The 15,901-nt window shown below is 41.3% G+C and overlaps 1 protein-coding gene across 1 annotated transcript in view; it reads left to right on the forward strand.

Annotated features, from left to right (window-relative positions):
* The window catches only part of LOC309566934 (NXPE family member 1-like), a gene marked incomplete at both ends in the record, with an annotated part of 56,624 nt that overhangs the window by 25,527 nt on the left and 15,196 nt on the right, over window positions 1-15,901 (forward strand). Inside the window, one exon of the mRNA XM_082272262.1 lies at window positions 7,603-7,702. Coding sequence (XP_082128388.1) covers window positions 7,603-7,702 — 100 coding nt within the window. The remainder of the gene's footprint in view (window positions 1-7,602; window positions 7,703-15,901) is intronic.

Raw genomic sequence — 15,901 nt, forward strand, 5'->3', positions numbered from 1 at the left:
TCGTGTCTACCATTTCCATTCTGTTGTACCTTGTATCCAGATTTGTACAAATAAATCTTTTCTACTATCAAGTTATTGTTTTGGTGTGCAGCCACTTTCTCTTCATGTTCCTGTTATCCGGAAGCAAAATAGGTGAACTGGAAGCTCTGGTGCACGAGGAGAACTATGATTTAATTGGTATTGCTGAATCTTGGCTTCATTCTTCACATGACTGTGCTATTAATATTCCTGGCTATGCTCTCTTTAGGAAAGACAGAGTAAAATGGAGGGATGGTGGTGTCTGTATCTATGTGAGAAGTGATCTCAAATGAGTAGGTAAGAGGACCTAGTTGATGGAGAGGGTGATGAGGCTGAAGCAGTATGGGTGGAAATGTACATGGGTGTGCTTAATTCAAAGATTATCATTGGAGTTTGTTATAGACCTCCCAGTATTAATGAGGAGGTGGAGACTCAGCTCTTTGCACAGATAGAAAGGGCTGCAAGAGCTGGGACAGTGATAATAATGGGGGATTTTAACTACTTAGACATTAACTAGGGTAATGGCATTGCAGGAACAGTTAAAGAGCATAAATTTATAACAATATTACAAGACAATTTTATGGTGCAGTTCATTGAGGCCCCGACTAGGAATGATGCTCTGCTGGACCTGGTAATCTCAAACCATGCAGAACTTATTACCAATATTCATATAAAAGAACATCTGGGTAGCAGTGACCATAATATGATTTAATTTAATGTTAGCTGTAAGCAACAGGAAATATAAAAACACTTAACTTTAAGAGAAAAAAATGTCCAAGGATGAGGGCTGCTCTCCAAGACCGGGAGGGAATATTGGCATTGATGAAAACAGAAATGGGAATTGTTAAAAAAGACTGTATGCAAACTCACTGCAAAGTATATTCCCATGGGCAATAAGGTTAAAAGGCTAAAAAACCTATGTGGCTCACGGCCAAAGTTAAAAAAATCTATAAATAAGAAAAGAGCTTTTAAAAAATATGAAAATGAAGGAACACTATCCTTGTTTAACCACTTGCCGACCGCTCACTGAGCTGGTACTGCAGCAAAGTGGCTCGTTATAGTCTGGCGACGTAGACCTACGTCACCAGACTCTCCCCTCTCTCTGCGGCACGCACGCGCTGTCCGCCGCAATGTCGCAGTACCGCAAAAAAAAATTAAAAAAAATCGCAGATCGCCGCCATTACGCGTTAAAAAAAAAACAACAAAAATGACAAAAATCTTTCCCTTTGTTAGTAAACGCGATAACTTTTGCGCAAACCAATAAAAATATGCTTTTTGCGATTTTTTTTTTTTACCAAACATATGTAGCATAAAACAAATTGGCCGAAAATGTTAAAAAATTTTGATTTTTACATTTTTTTGGGGGGGAATTTCATATAAAAAAATGTGAAAAATATTGTTATTTTTGCAAAATTTACGCTCTTTTTTTGTTTATAGCGCAAAAAGTAAAAATCGCACAGGTGATCAAATACCACCAAAAGAAAGCTCTGTTTGTGGGAAAAAAGGACGTCAAATTCGTTTAGGTACAGCGTCGCACGACCGCGCAATTGTCTGTTAAAATCACGCAGTGCCGAATCGCAAAATACCCCTTGGTCTGTCCACCGCAATGTCGCAGTCCCGCAAAAAAAATCGTAGATCGCCGCCATTACTAGTAAAAAAAATAAACAAAAAAAATGACAAATCTTTCCCATAGTTAGTAAACGTGATAACTTTTGCGCAAACCAATCAAATACGCTTATTGTGATTTTTTTTTTACCAAAAATATGTAGCAGAAAACAAATTGGCCTAAAATGTTAAAATTTAGATTTTTACATTTTTTTGGGGGGGAATGTTATATATCAGAATGTAAAAAATATTGTTTTTTTTTTTTTCAAAATTGTCGCTCTTTTTTTCAAAAATTAAAAATTGCACAGGTGATCAAATACCACCAGAAGAAATACATTTTGGCCTAAATATATGACAAAAATGGAATATAGTGGATATTTTTTAACTGTCGAAAATAGAAAATGTCAATTTTTTTCGCAAAATTTTCGCTCTTTTTTTATTAATATCGCAAAAAATGAAAAGCGCAGAGGTGATCAAATACCACCAAAAGGAAGCTCTGTTTGTGGAAAAAAAGGACATAAATTATGTTTGGGTACAGGGTTGCATGACCGCGCAATTGTCAGTTAAAGTCGCGCAGTGCCAAGTTGCAAAAAGTGGCCTGGACGTAAAGCAGGAAAATCCTCCGGTGGTAAAGTGGTTAACCATTTTAAGACAATAAGAATTTCCTGCTTAATGACCAGACCCTATTTTGCGATTCGGCACAGCGTTTCTTTAACGGACAATTGTGCGGTCGTGCGACACTGTACCCAAACAAAATTTACGACTTTTTTTTCCCCACAAATAGAGCTTTCTTTTGGTGGTATTGATGTGCGATTTTTATTTTTGCGCTATAAACAAAAAAAGAGTGACAATTTTTTAAAAAAAACAATATTTTTCACATTCTGCTACATAACATTCCCAAAAAAATCAAAATTTTTTAACATTTTAGGCCAATTTGTTTTCTGCTACATATTTTTGGTAAAAAAAAAAAAAAAATCGCAATAAGCGTATTTTGATTGGTTTGTGCAAAAGTTATCACGTTTACTAACTACAGGAAAGATTTGTCATTTTTATTTTTTATTTTTACTAGTAATGGCAGCGATCTGCGATTTTTTTTTTTTTTGAGGGACTACGACATTATGGCGGACAGGTCGGACCCCTGACTGACATTTTTGACACTTTTTGGGGTACCAGTGACAATCGGAGCCGCCTGACACCTGCACTGGCTTCCCCCCTGACGATCGGCGGCGGGAGCGCGCTCACCCCCTAGTGGCCTCCCATACAGATGACGCCTATTAACGTTATTTTGCCTGGGAGAGCCACACTGCCTACGTAAATAGGCAGTGCAGTGACGGCAAGTGGTTAAAGGGTAACTACACTTTTGTGGGGAAAAATAGAAAAGCAAATAAAGAAAAAGAATATAGTGTATACAATTGCGACACAAATCATATTGTAATTGAATGTTGTTAAAAATGACCCTTCCTTTTCAATCTGCAGCTGCTGTATTTTCTGAAATTGCAATGCAATATGGCTACCTGGAGCTGTTCTGTACACAGAATGTGTACTGATCACACCCCAGAAACATAATTTCCTGCTTGTGTGATTGCCTCATCAATTTTCCCAGAAGTCTGCTTAAGAAACAAGTCAGATTTCTGGCATCCCCTGCAGCAAAAATGTAATTTTGGGTGAGATACTCCAAATAGGAGCACTTTTAAAGGGATGCAGGCCCAGCAGATTTCCTCATTAGTGTCCTGCAGCTGCCACAGTTGGTAGATAATTATGAAACCACTCCCATTTTAAACACTCAGCAGAGAGGAACAAACAATAATTTCTTCCGAATAACAAAAGGTAGGAATCTGCAACAAAGTTTGTTAAAATCCTCATAATGTAGAGAGTGACCCACAGGGGAATGTTTTTTTCTCAAAAGTGGAGTTACGCTTTAAATGTTACAAAGCATATAACAGAAAATGTAAAAAGGAAATCAAGGACGCAAAAATACAAAACGAACGACAGCTCGCAAAAGAAAGTAGGACAAACCTCAAAAAAGTCTTCAAATATATTAATAGTAAAAAGACTCAAAAGTGATAGAATCCAGAAATATTTAGACAGAATAAGGGTGGATAAAGCGCTTGAACCAGATGGCATCCAACTATGGATCCTAAAATAATTGAGCTCTGTCATTTTAAAGCCATTGTTTCTCATTTTTAGGGACTCTTTAAGGACTGGAATAGTACCACTGGCATGGCGTAGGTAGCCAATGTGGTGCCTATATTTAAAAAGGGATCATAGTCTTTACAAAGTAACTCTAGACCTGATAGTTTAACTTTAATAGTCGGGAAGATACTGGAGAGTTTAATAAAAGACCACTGTGATAAACTCACCCAGGACAGAGGCTTTTGGAGGGGACTGCAGGCTAGCCTCTTGCCTACTGGCTATGGGCCCTGGCTTTTAGGGGAACACTACTCTTTGTGAGTTGTATCCTGGGGGGAGCCTTGAAGTAATGTTACTTTGGATTCAAGTCCATGTCTCCTCAAGACACACAGACTCTAGGACTCTAGGCCCGGGGTCCCTGTTAGGGCCTGGCTGTCCATTACTAATAGGGACTGCTCCACACAGTCAGACTTATAGCAGATGCTAATATCAGCTCAACCAACTGTCTTCCATATATTGTTATTTGTGCTAATTAACTCACCTATTGTACCTCATGATAGATACTTCATGAGCTCAATGCCGGCAAGTCTGAAGGAATGAAACACGAATGTCCCGGTTAATTAGCTTGTTAATTAAATCACTGTCAGCTAGTAGTTGCTAGTGAGAAAGTAGTATGCTGTTTGTGTTGGTTGTTCCTTAGGTATGTTAATTATTTTTCTGTATACAATTTCAACTGCATACGATAATGCAATCAAGCACCTGACCTGATGGGGTATATATTCTGTGTGAGTTTTTTTAATAAACAGTTCCAGATTTGCAGCTAAAAAAGTTCTGCCTAGTTCTTAAATGCAATAGGCGGCTATAATATCTGATATCGATGTTCAAGACTGGAGGAAGCAGTATACTGACGGAAGCACTCAAGCATGGTGTGGGCCGGTTCCGTCACAACCACATAGATGAGCTCTTGCTGCAAAAAATATTTTAAGCAACAGACAGCATGAATTCATGAGAGACAGAAGTTGTCAAACAAACCTGATTTCTTTTTATGAGGAGGTAAGCAAAACCTTGGACAGAGGGGTAGCTGTGGAACGTAGCATACTTGGATTTTGCAAAAGCGTTTGACATAGTTCCCCACACATTGCTAATGTGTAAGGTAAAGTCTACAAGCCTCGAAAGATCAGTTTGTAAATGGATAGAAAACTGGGAGTAGTAGTTATTGATTCTTACTCTGAACGGTCTAAGGGTATCAGTGGTGTACCCCAAGGGTCAGTGTTTTGGACCCTTTCTTTTTATTTATCTTTTTAAATGAATCGGGGTCTGGGATTAAAAGTACCATTTCAGTATTTGCAGATGACACCAAGCTATACAGTGGAATAACTTCCTTACAGGATGTCTCCAACACACAAGCTGACCTAAATGCACTGTTTCATTGGGCAACTATGTGGCAAATGAGGTTTAATGTTGATAAATGTAAAGTTATGCACTTTGGGGCTAAGAATATGCATGCATCATACATACTATGGGGAGGACAACTGGGGGGAACCATAGTGGAGAAGGAGCGGGGTGTTCTGGTAGATCATAAGCTTAATAATAGCATGCAATGCCAAGCTGTGGTTTCCAAAGCAAAGTCCTTTCTTGTATTAGGAGAGGTATAGAATCCAGAGAGAGAGATATAATTTTGCCCCTGTACAAATCATTAGTAAGACCTCATCTGGAATATGCAGTTCAGTTTTGGGCACCAGTTCTCAAAAAGGATATCAGGGAACTTGAGAATGTGCAGAGAAGGGCAACCAAACTTATAAGAGGCATGGAGGAGCACAGCTATAATGAAAGATTAGAGGAACTGAATTTATTCTGTCTTCAGAAGAGGAGATTAAGGGGGATATCATCAACATGTATAAAAACATAAGGGGTCTATATAGTGAACTTGGTGTTGAGTTATTCACTTTAAGGTCATCACAGAGGATAAGGGGAAATACTTTACGTCTGGAGGAAAAGCGATTTTGTCTCCAAATACGGAAAGGTGTCTTCACAGTAAGAGCTTTGACAATGTGGAATAGACTCCCTCCAAAGGTGGTTCTGGCCAGCTCACTAGATTGCTTTAAAAAGGCCTGGATTCTTTTCCTAATAACTGGGTACTACTAATATTTATAGGTAAAGTTGATCCAGTGAATATCCAATTGCTTCTCGGTGGATCAGGAAGGGATTTTTTTCCCCTGCTGAAGCAAATTGGATCATGCTTTGCTGGGGTTTTTGGCCTTCCCCTGGATCAAATGTGGGTAAAGGATTGTGTATATGGGAATGTATGGTTGTGTTTTCTTTTTTGTTTTTTTATTGGTTGAGCTAGATGGACTTGTGTCTTTTTTCAACCTGACTATGTAACTACAGTATATAAGTGAATACCATCCCATAAGTTTCAACAAATCCAAGAACCTTTATTATACCACAATAAAAATGCAACACAATCAGGTATTTTTTGAGTCATCATCGTCTGGCATTCATGCCAAGCAGCCTTTCCATGACCAGATCTCCCAGGGCGAGCCCGGGTACATCCAGCCAAAGGTCCCAGAGTTTTTCAATTCTTTCGCGAACATCCCCTATGCTGATAAATAACCTTCTCCATCTGGAGCATATTACCAACAGCAGCTATCCACTCTTTGACTGTAGGAGAACTCTCTGACTTCCAATGCTTCATTATCAACTTGCGAGCTAAAATTAGGATTGTGACAATTGCCTCTCTAGTGTACTTATCCCATTCAAATTCATCCATTAAATTGAGCAAGCAGGGTTTAGGGTCCAAAGGGATAAAGATCTGAATATCCTGTTAAAATTCTAACTGTGTATGGCAAGCCTAAATCTACTACCTTTACTTTTTATTGGGGCCTTGCTAGGTTACCTACTTAAAAGCTCATGTATACAGATTAAATTTGTAGTGTAAGGATCAAATTTATTCAGGTCTGAATGCAACAGTATTTGCTATGGGCCCATGCACACTGGTTTGCTTTGGTTTGCAGTGTTTAATTCCGTAAACCAACATTAGAAAAATCTATGTTCACAGTTCTGCTTGTGTGTATTTTTCTCTGTATGCATGTAAATGTTTAAACTAAGGTTTACATGCATACAATGTAATGCCACTGCTTGCACACTATTGATGTTTACATCTTCATCTAAATGAGCCACTCATGCATTGGCGGCGCATGCTAGAATGACCTCAGACGATTCTGAATGCTGGGTCATCCTGCACATGTGCTGCAACTGCATGAATTATTTATCCAGAGGAGATGTAAATATCAATGGTAGGTATGTAATCAGGCAGTGGCACTATTGGCTACACAATATTGATATTTGCATGTCTGCCCTGAGCAGCCGCTGCATTCACTAGGTTCTAGGTATACTTGTACTGTAAACATTACCACAAATGCCCACATAAAAATAATGTGCCTATGTGCATGAGCCTTAAAAAAAAAAAAAAAAATCCCATTTATCCTGGTGATTTTTAGATCTCTTCTATGGTTTTTAGTTAGATCCCTACCTCTCCAGCGTTGTCTACCCCTGCTAGATAGGCTATGGGTTTCTCAACTAGGGTTCCTCTTGAGATTGCTGGGGGTTCCTTGAGCAATGGGAAATTTCTGCCTCTGAGATTAGTTTCCAATTACACCATTGTTACTTTTAGCTATCTGTAAGGGGGTAATTCTTCCCAATGATGACAAAAGTAAGGAGCATTCTTCCCACTGACTGTCACACTAATGTGTCATGCGTTGTAGATTTTTAATTTTGATAGATAGGATGGGGTTAATTTTTTTTCAATATGATTCTCCCTCTCTTTACATCCATTCATTTCTTTTCTAGGGCAAGTGGAATGCCGAGTAAAGCACATCAAATAATATGGGCCATTCTCTTTCTTTGTATCACAGGATTTATCTTCACTGTTTATCACAAACTAGTCCAGGTATTTTATCTTTACTAGATATGAGAGCTTCAGTAAAAACTGTAAAAACGAAAGTTGAAAAGGATTAAAAGAGGTGCATGGAAGCCAGCCAGCCCCCAGTCTGATGTACTCACCCTCCAGTCTGCCTCCAACCAAGTAGACCTGTCTCATGATATAAAGAACAGGGGTTTAGTTGACACGCATTTGCAAACGCATGTGTAAGCTGTAGGACCACTACACGGCACCCTGTGTTACCTGCAGTCCTAACACTTTCTAATTTGAGTGTCTCCACAATGGAAGCACATGGCTTCTAATGGATGAATGGGAGACAGGTGGGAGGGAGGCAGCCCAAATCCCCCCCAACCCACCCCCATCCATGACTGGTCTAGTATATCAAAACTCTAATCGCAATGTTGTAGCGATGGTACAAACTGGAAAGGACCAGCTGAGAAGCATATACCTCCATCCCCTTGGCGGATGCAGTGTAAAACACAGATTGGGACTTTATATGAGGCATTGGCCTGTAAAGCACAGTACCTCCATCCCTAATTTCATATAATATTTGGGACTTTACATGAGACAAGCAGGTCATGCTATTGGTCTCCATCCCTGTATATGAAAAAACTGGGGTCAAATCAGACTGCATCCACCAAAAACTCACGAAAATCGCATGGTGGGACTTTAAATGAAGCACCAGCCTGTAGGCAAGGTGTCTCCATCGCTGGTTACATAAATAATGTAGGCTATGTGGGATTTTAAGTGACACACCAGCAGGTAATACCCAGCGTCTCCATCCCTGTATCAGAAAAAACGAAAGTTGAAAAGGTTTAAAAGAGGTGCATGGAAGCCAGCCAGCCCTCAGTCTGATGTACTCACCCTCCAGTTTGCCACCAACCAAGTAGACCTGTCTCATGATATATAGAACAGGGGTTTAGTTGACACGCATTTGTAAACACATGTGTAAGCTGCAGGGCCACTACACGGCACCCTATGTTACCTGCAGTCCTAACACTTTCTAATTTGAGTGTCTCCACAATGGAAGCACATGGCTGCTAATGAATGGATGGGAGACAGGTGGGAGGGAGCAGCCCAAACCTCCCCCATCCATGACTTGTCTAGTATATCAAAACTCTAATAACGATGTTGTAGCGATGGTACAAACTGGAAAGGACCAGCTGAGAAGCATACACCTCCATCCCCTTGGCGGATGCAGTGTAAAACACAGATTGGGACTTTATATGAGGCATTGGCTTGTAAGGCACAGTGCCTCCATCCCTAATTCCATAAAATATTTGGGACTTTACATGAGATAAGCAGGTCATGCTATTGGTCTCCATCCCTGTATATGAAAAAACTGGGGTCAAATCAGATTGCATCCACCAAAAACGCACAAAAATCACACGGTGGGACTTTAAATGAAGCACCAGCCTGTAGGCAAGGCGCCTCCATCCCTGGTTACATAAAAAATGTAGGCTATGTGGGACTTTAAGTGAGACACCAGCAGGTAATGCCCAGCGTCTCCATCCCTGTATCAGAAGACCTGTCTCATGATATAAAGAACAGGGATTTAGTTAACACGCTTTTGCAAATGCATGTGTAAGCTGCAGGGCCACTACACGGCACCCTGTGTTACCTGCAGTCCTAACACTTTCTAATTTGAGTGTCTCCACAATGGAAGCACATGGCTGCTAATGGATGGATGGGAGACAGGTGGGAGGGAGCAGATTTAGATTTCCAAAAGGCTTCTGGGAGAAAGAGATGTACAGTATGCTGCTACAAACACTTTCTGCCTTATATCTGCTATAGTTGTTGCCTGAGCACCCTTAGCATGAGTGCCAGTGACACCAGGTTCTACATATCTATTTTAGCATGCCTTGCCAAATTTTTATAAAGAAATGAGCCCAGGCTTTTGTTGGCCCTATAATTTCATCAGGTAGGTGTCTCGAGCAATTCTGCACAATTTTGCAACATAAAGAAGGAAATTCCCCTATTGGTGGGACTTTTTGGGCACTCACGTATACACAAAAATTGTAAAAATTTGTAATTTTATTGAAGAAAATTGTTACAAAATATAAAAGGCAAGTAGAATAGAATACATCACATGTGCAATAAAGAATGACCACACCAGTTCAGGGTGAAGACTCAAATCCCGACTAGTTTTGGAGTTTACAACAGATACTCCTTCTTCAGGGGGAGAGAGGAGACCCTGTGTGGTGGTCTGTAGATAATTGATCAAAAATAGATCAGTCAATAAACAGCATGTCACAATCATTTTTACATCATATCAATCTGAACAACAGATTCAAAAAGACAAAACAGCGTTATAACTTACATTCTAGAACAAATGAGAAAGGGTTGGGACTTTGAGTGAGGCATAAAACTGAGTCTGATTGTAAAGCAAAAGCATGATATAAATGTTCATAGATTTTATTGAGTACAACAAATGACATTGTTAAAATTATATAGATACAAGATAACATGCATGGATGATATCTGTCTGACCAAGGCTTAAAAGAATGTACAGTGTCACAAAAATAGGAAATTGACTGAGACAGGCATATGTATATGATGTAGGGAGAATTGTCCATGAGGATTGCGTCCTCTAATGCTCTACGCGTTTCGTGTTTCTACACTCATCAGGAGCAGAAGCAATCATTGTTCTATCGAGAGAATAAAAATGTCAAAAAAATGTATAAAAAGAATATATATCTGGTAGTATCATCGCCAAGGCGTGACAATGTCTGTCAACAAAAAAAGGTAGTCTACTTACAAATTAGTACAAAACTCCGCCACAAGGGGCTGATGAGGAAGGATGCTCCGAAACCGTCTCTCCCGGGAGCTGAGGGAGCAATATCCTGCGCTTGTGGGGTGACAAAACCCCACTTTTACACTTGGGTCGGCATTTATCATTAATATTTATTTTCATTATGTTATATGCATTATAATGTTTGTACTCTTTGACAGACCTATGTTATTTACATTGATCATCTCATTTTAGATCTGGCCCTTCTGACTTGTAGGGATGGATGGCTTGTACTCTGCCTCATTCCGGGAGCTGCGATGCGCTCCGTCCACTCCCTGCTCACCTCCTCCTCCTCCCCCTCTCAGACGGAGGGAGAGGTGTGGGCAGGTTGTGGCCGCAGCGGATCGGCGCCACGCCTCTTGCGTGCTTGACGTGCCGCCGCCGTGGTGGTGGTGTGTCGTCGGCGCGCTGCTTTTCCATCTGCTTTCGCTCATGGGGGAGATTTGGCGCCATACACCTGTCAGGATGTGACGGGATCGGCGCACACTCCCTCTTGCGAACCGCCACGTGACGCTGGGAGCTCTGCTTGTGCTTGTTTGAGGGGGTATTTATATGCCTCCTCATTTGGGGATTTCCACTTGGCTTTCTTCAGGTGCACACTCTTTTCTGACCATTTCAAACACCATTATCCTTCGGTACAAGGTAATTCTTTATACTAAGCTACTATATATCACCTTATTCATTTGGCTACTTTAGTATGGTCATTTCCGTTACCTGCACACTCCAATGGGGTACCTGGGGTCAGGTTACCTCTACACCCTAGCACTTCTTTATTTTCTCACCTTGCACTCACCTCTTGCCACACCCGTGGTATTCTTTGGTCACACTCTCCTCCTCACTATGCTCACTGCACCACCTTTCACCCCCATTTTTCCTTTACTACATCTCCATGCACCTTATGCATGATCTGTACAGCGCATGCATTTCCTTTCTTTCTTTCCTTTTTCTCCTTTTGGGCGTATTGTACTCATTCCCTGCCTCACCATACATGATACCTAGGATTCATATCTTTTGATACTCATACTTTTACATATGAATCTACTTATCTTACTACATGCATTCCTTGGTACTATATTGGATGATTAGTCAAGGCTGCGGTTCTCTAGCCCATGGAGATGGCACCTATTGCACATCTTTGGTTTTGTCACCCCACAAGCGCAGGATATTGCTCCCTCAGCTCCCGGGAGAGACGGTTTCGGAGCATCCTTCCTCATCAGCCCCTTGTGGCGGAGTTTTGTACTAATTTGTAAGTAGACTACCTTTTTTTGTTGACAGACATTGTCACGCCTTGGCGATGATACTACCAGATATATATTCTTTTTATACATTTTTTTGACATTTTTATTCTCTCGATAGAACAATGATTGCTTCTGCTCCTGATGAGTGTAGAAACACGAAACGCGTAGAGCATTACAGGACGCAATCCTCATGGACAATTCTCCCTACATCATATACATATGCCTGTCTCAGTCAATTTCCTATTTTTGTGACACTGTACATTCTTTTAAGTCTTGGTCAGACTGATATCATCCATGCATGTTATCTTGTATCTATATAATTTTAACAATGTCATTTGTTGTACTCAATAAAATCTATGAACATTTATATCATGCTTTTGCTTTACAATCAGACTCAGTTTTATGCCTCACTCAAAGTCCCAACCCTTTCTCATTTGTTCTTGAATAATAGGGATGGAGGTACAACGTACAGTCGTAACCTCATTTAAAGTCCCAACCCCTCTCCATATATATATAACTTACATTCTATGCAGTGATGAAGAGCACTATATACTTGCGCACATAATGTTAAAATCAAGTGGTCTGCATGCTCCGCTGAATCCAAACATTGGCTGTATCAAAGATGTAATTAGAGTGGCAGTGCCTCTCAATTATATATTGTATCAGAGAGGGATTGTTATGGTATGTAGTGGATGGCCCCCGGAGAGCACCAGATAAAGACAACTGGATCCCAAGTATGGCTGATCAGCTGGAGGGGAGAGACATGAAAATATAAGATGGGAGCCTTTAATTAAAGGTAAGTTAAAAATGGCTCTATTAGAAAGGAGGAGAGAGCAAACAAGGGAGTTAATTGCCAGTATTATACCGTGCAATAGTATATTAAAATCAGGTTCAGTTTCGTTTTGCAACAAGGGACAGGAAAAGCCCTTTATTCTGGAGTGTTGGTGGTAAAAGCCACCAATGCTTCCAATTTAATATTCTATTCCTCCAATTCATAATAGTAGCCATTGAAGAGAGAGATAAACTCTAAAAAATATGGGATAAATGAGTGAAAGAGAGGGATGTGGAGTTACCTTGTTCGGATGGCAATTGGCTTAGATACTGCTGAACAGTCCTCAATGTTCTCAGCGAGCGAGCAATGTAGCTCACCGCTGGGAACCCGAGGGTTTAAATAGGTAAATCAATTATTATTGCAGCTGTATTCACTTATCTGATTGCGCTCCTGTTTCAGCTGGTCGCCTGGTGGGGTCCCTGGTGCGGAGGGGCCGAGCGTTCCCCTATCCCCGTGTGTCCGGAAGTCCGGCGGGGCGGAAGTGCGGTCGGCTCCTGCGTTCCACCGGCACGTCACACGCCCGTCAGCGTGGATTGCAGGCGGGGCATTGTGTGAGTCAGCGTCTGCACGTCTCGTAGAGGAACAAGACTATTGCAGACAGCTTGACTCATGTTGCGGCTCGCCACTAGGTGGCGGCCGCCTCCCGTGCCGGGTTGTTTTACCTGGTAAGCATCAGAGGGCCAATGTCTCCACTTGAGTATCATCTGTAAGAAGCGCATGATAGTGGACAAACTAGATATTGCACCTTCTTTGGGCAACATTTTGTAAAGTGACATTGGGAAGACGATGGAATTATGTAAATGAAGCCCCTCATGAATTAGTTCTAATGTCCTCAATCTATAAGGCTTTTATAACATAAAAAATAAAAAAAAATAAAAAATACAGCCTCAATGTGCCCCAGACGAGCATGAGATAACACTTGTAGGGAGATTAGGAGCCAAGTAATGTGCATGTACCTAATAACAGCGATCCTGAATTTGAAATTGTACATCTGCTTGCGATTGTCCCCTGCTGTTGAAAATACAACAGCAGGGTTGTTGGGTCCACCATGAAATATGATGGAATAATCCAGAGGAAAGAGATGTTATTTCTCCATACCCCCTGAGGTGAAGCCCTCCAAAAAGGGTTTGAAGGATATCATCTCATTGAGTCCTGGGGGTTCAGTGGCCCTGAGGAGATATAGCCACCGTAGCTCCATTTGCAGGAGAACCTTGTTCCAGTCTCCTCCTCTGGAGCTAGGGTGGATCCTGTCAAGAATTAAAAATTTTTGATCCATTTGCAGGAGAACCTTGTTCCAGTCTCCTCCTCTGGAGCTAGGGTGGATCCTGTCAAGAATTAAAAATTTTTGATCAAATTTTTAATTCTTGACAGGATCCACCCTAGCTCCAGAGGAGGAGACTGGAACAAGGTTCTCCTGCAAATGGAGCTACGGTGGCTATATCTCCTCAGGGCCACTGAACCCCCAGGACTCAATGAGATGATATCCTTCAAACCCTTTTTGGAGGGCTTCACCTCAGGGGGTATGGAGAAATAACATCTCTTTCCTCTGGATTATTCCATCATATTTCATGGTGGACCCAACAACCCTACTGTTGTATTTTCAACAGCAGGGGACAATCGCAAGCAGATGTACAATTTCAAATTCAGGATCGCTGTTATTAGGTACATGCACATTACTTGGCTCCTAATCTCCCTACAAGTGTTATCTCATGCTCGTCTGGGGCACATTGAGGCTGTATTTTTTATTTATTTTTTATTTTTTATGTTATAAAAGCCTTATAGATTGAGGACATTAGAACTAATTCATGAGGGGCTTCATTTACATAATTCCATCGTCTTCCCAATGTCACTTTACAAAATGTTGCCCAAAGAAGGTGCAATATCTAGTTTGTCCACTATCGTGCGCTTCTTACAGATGATACTCAAGTGGAGACATTGGCCCTCTGATGCTTACCAGGTAAAACAACTCGGCACGGGAGGCGGCCGCCACCTAGTGGCGAGCCGCAACATGAGTCAAGCTGTCTGCAATAGTCTTGTTCCTCTACGAGACGTGCAGACGCTGACTCACACAATGCCCCGCCTGCAATCCATGCTGACGGGGCATGTGACGTGCCGGTGGAACGCAGGAGCCGACCGCACTTCTGCCCCGCCGGACTTCCGGACACACGGGGATGGGGGAACGCTCGGCCCCTCCGCACCAGGGACCCCACCAGGCGACCAGCTGAAACAGGAGCGCAATCAGATAAGTGAATACAGCTGCAATAATAATTGATTTACCTATTTAAACCCTCGGGTTCCCAGCGGTGAGCTACATTGCTCGCTCGCTGAGAACATTGAGGACTGTTCAGCAGTATCTAAGCCAATTGCCATCCGAACAAGGTAACTCCACATCCCTCTCTTTCACTCATTTATCCCATATTTTTTAGAGTTTATTTCTCTCTTCAATGGCTACTATTATGAATTGGAGGAATAGAATATTAAATTGGAAGCATTGGTGGCTTTTACCACCAACACTCCAGAATAAAGGGCTTTTCCTGTCCCTTGTTGCAAAACTAAACTGAACCTGATTTTAATATACTATTGCACGGTATAATACTGGCAATTAACTCCCTTGTTTGCTCTCTCCTCCTTTCTAATAGAGCCATTTTTAACTTGCCTTTAATTAAAGGCTCCCATCTGATATTTTCATGTCTCTCCCCTCCAGCTGATCAGCCATACTTGGGATCCAGTTGTCTTTATCTGGTGCTCTCCGGGGGCCATCCACTACATACCATAACAATCCCTCTCTGATACAATATATAATTGAGAGGCACTGCCACTCTAATTACATCTTTGATACAGCCAATGTTTGGATTCAGCGGAGCATGCAGACCACTTGATTTTAACATTATGTGCACAAGTACAGTAAAACCTTGGTTTGAGAGTAACTTGGTTTAAGAGCGCTTTGCAAGACAAGCAAAATTTTCCAATAAATTTTGACTTGATATACAAGCGATGTCTTGATATACAAGTAGCCTCAAGTCACAGCTGAGTATAAAAGAAAAGAGAGGCGCCTCTAAGTGTAGCAATATGGTTACATTTAATGAAGGTACAACATTTAGCAACTTACATGGTTAATGATTGGAACAGGCACATCTAAGAATGCAGGCATCCGGGGTAAAGCTGTCTACATAGATCATCCTCCACACCGCCATCTACGTCATCCCTTCCATGCTGATCCTCGCTATCAGATCGCTTTACTCCAGGGTGGTCTTCCCGGTCAGGATTACAGACTAGTCTATGTGGACAGCTTTACCCCGGATGCCTGCATACTTAGATGTGCTTGTTTTATTCATCAACCATGTGAG

Source organism: Pelophylax lessonae (assembly GCF_965119305.1).
Source record: "Pelophylax lessonae genome assembly, chromosome: 11".
Taxonomy (NCBI): domain Eukaryota; kingdom Metazoa; phylum Chordata; class Amphibia; order Anura; family Ranidae; genus Pelophylax; species Pelophylax lessonae.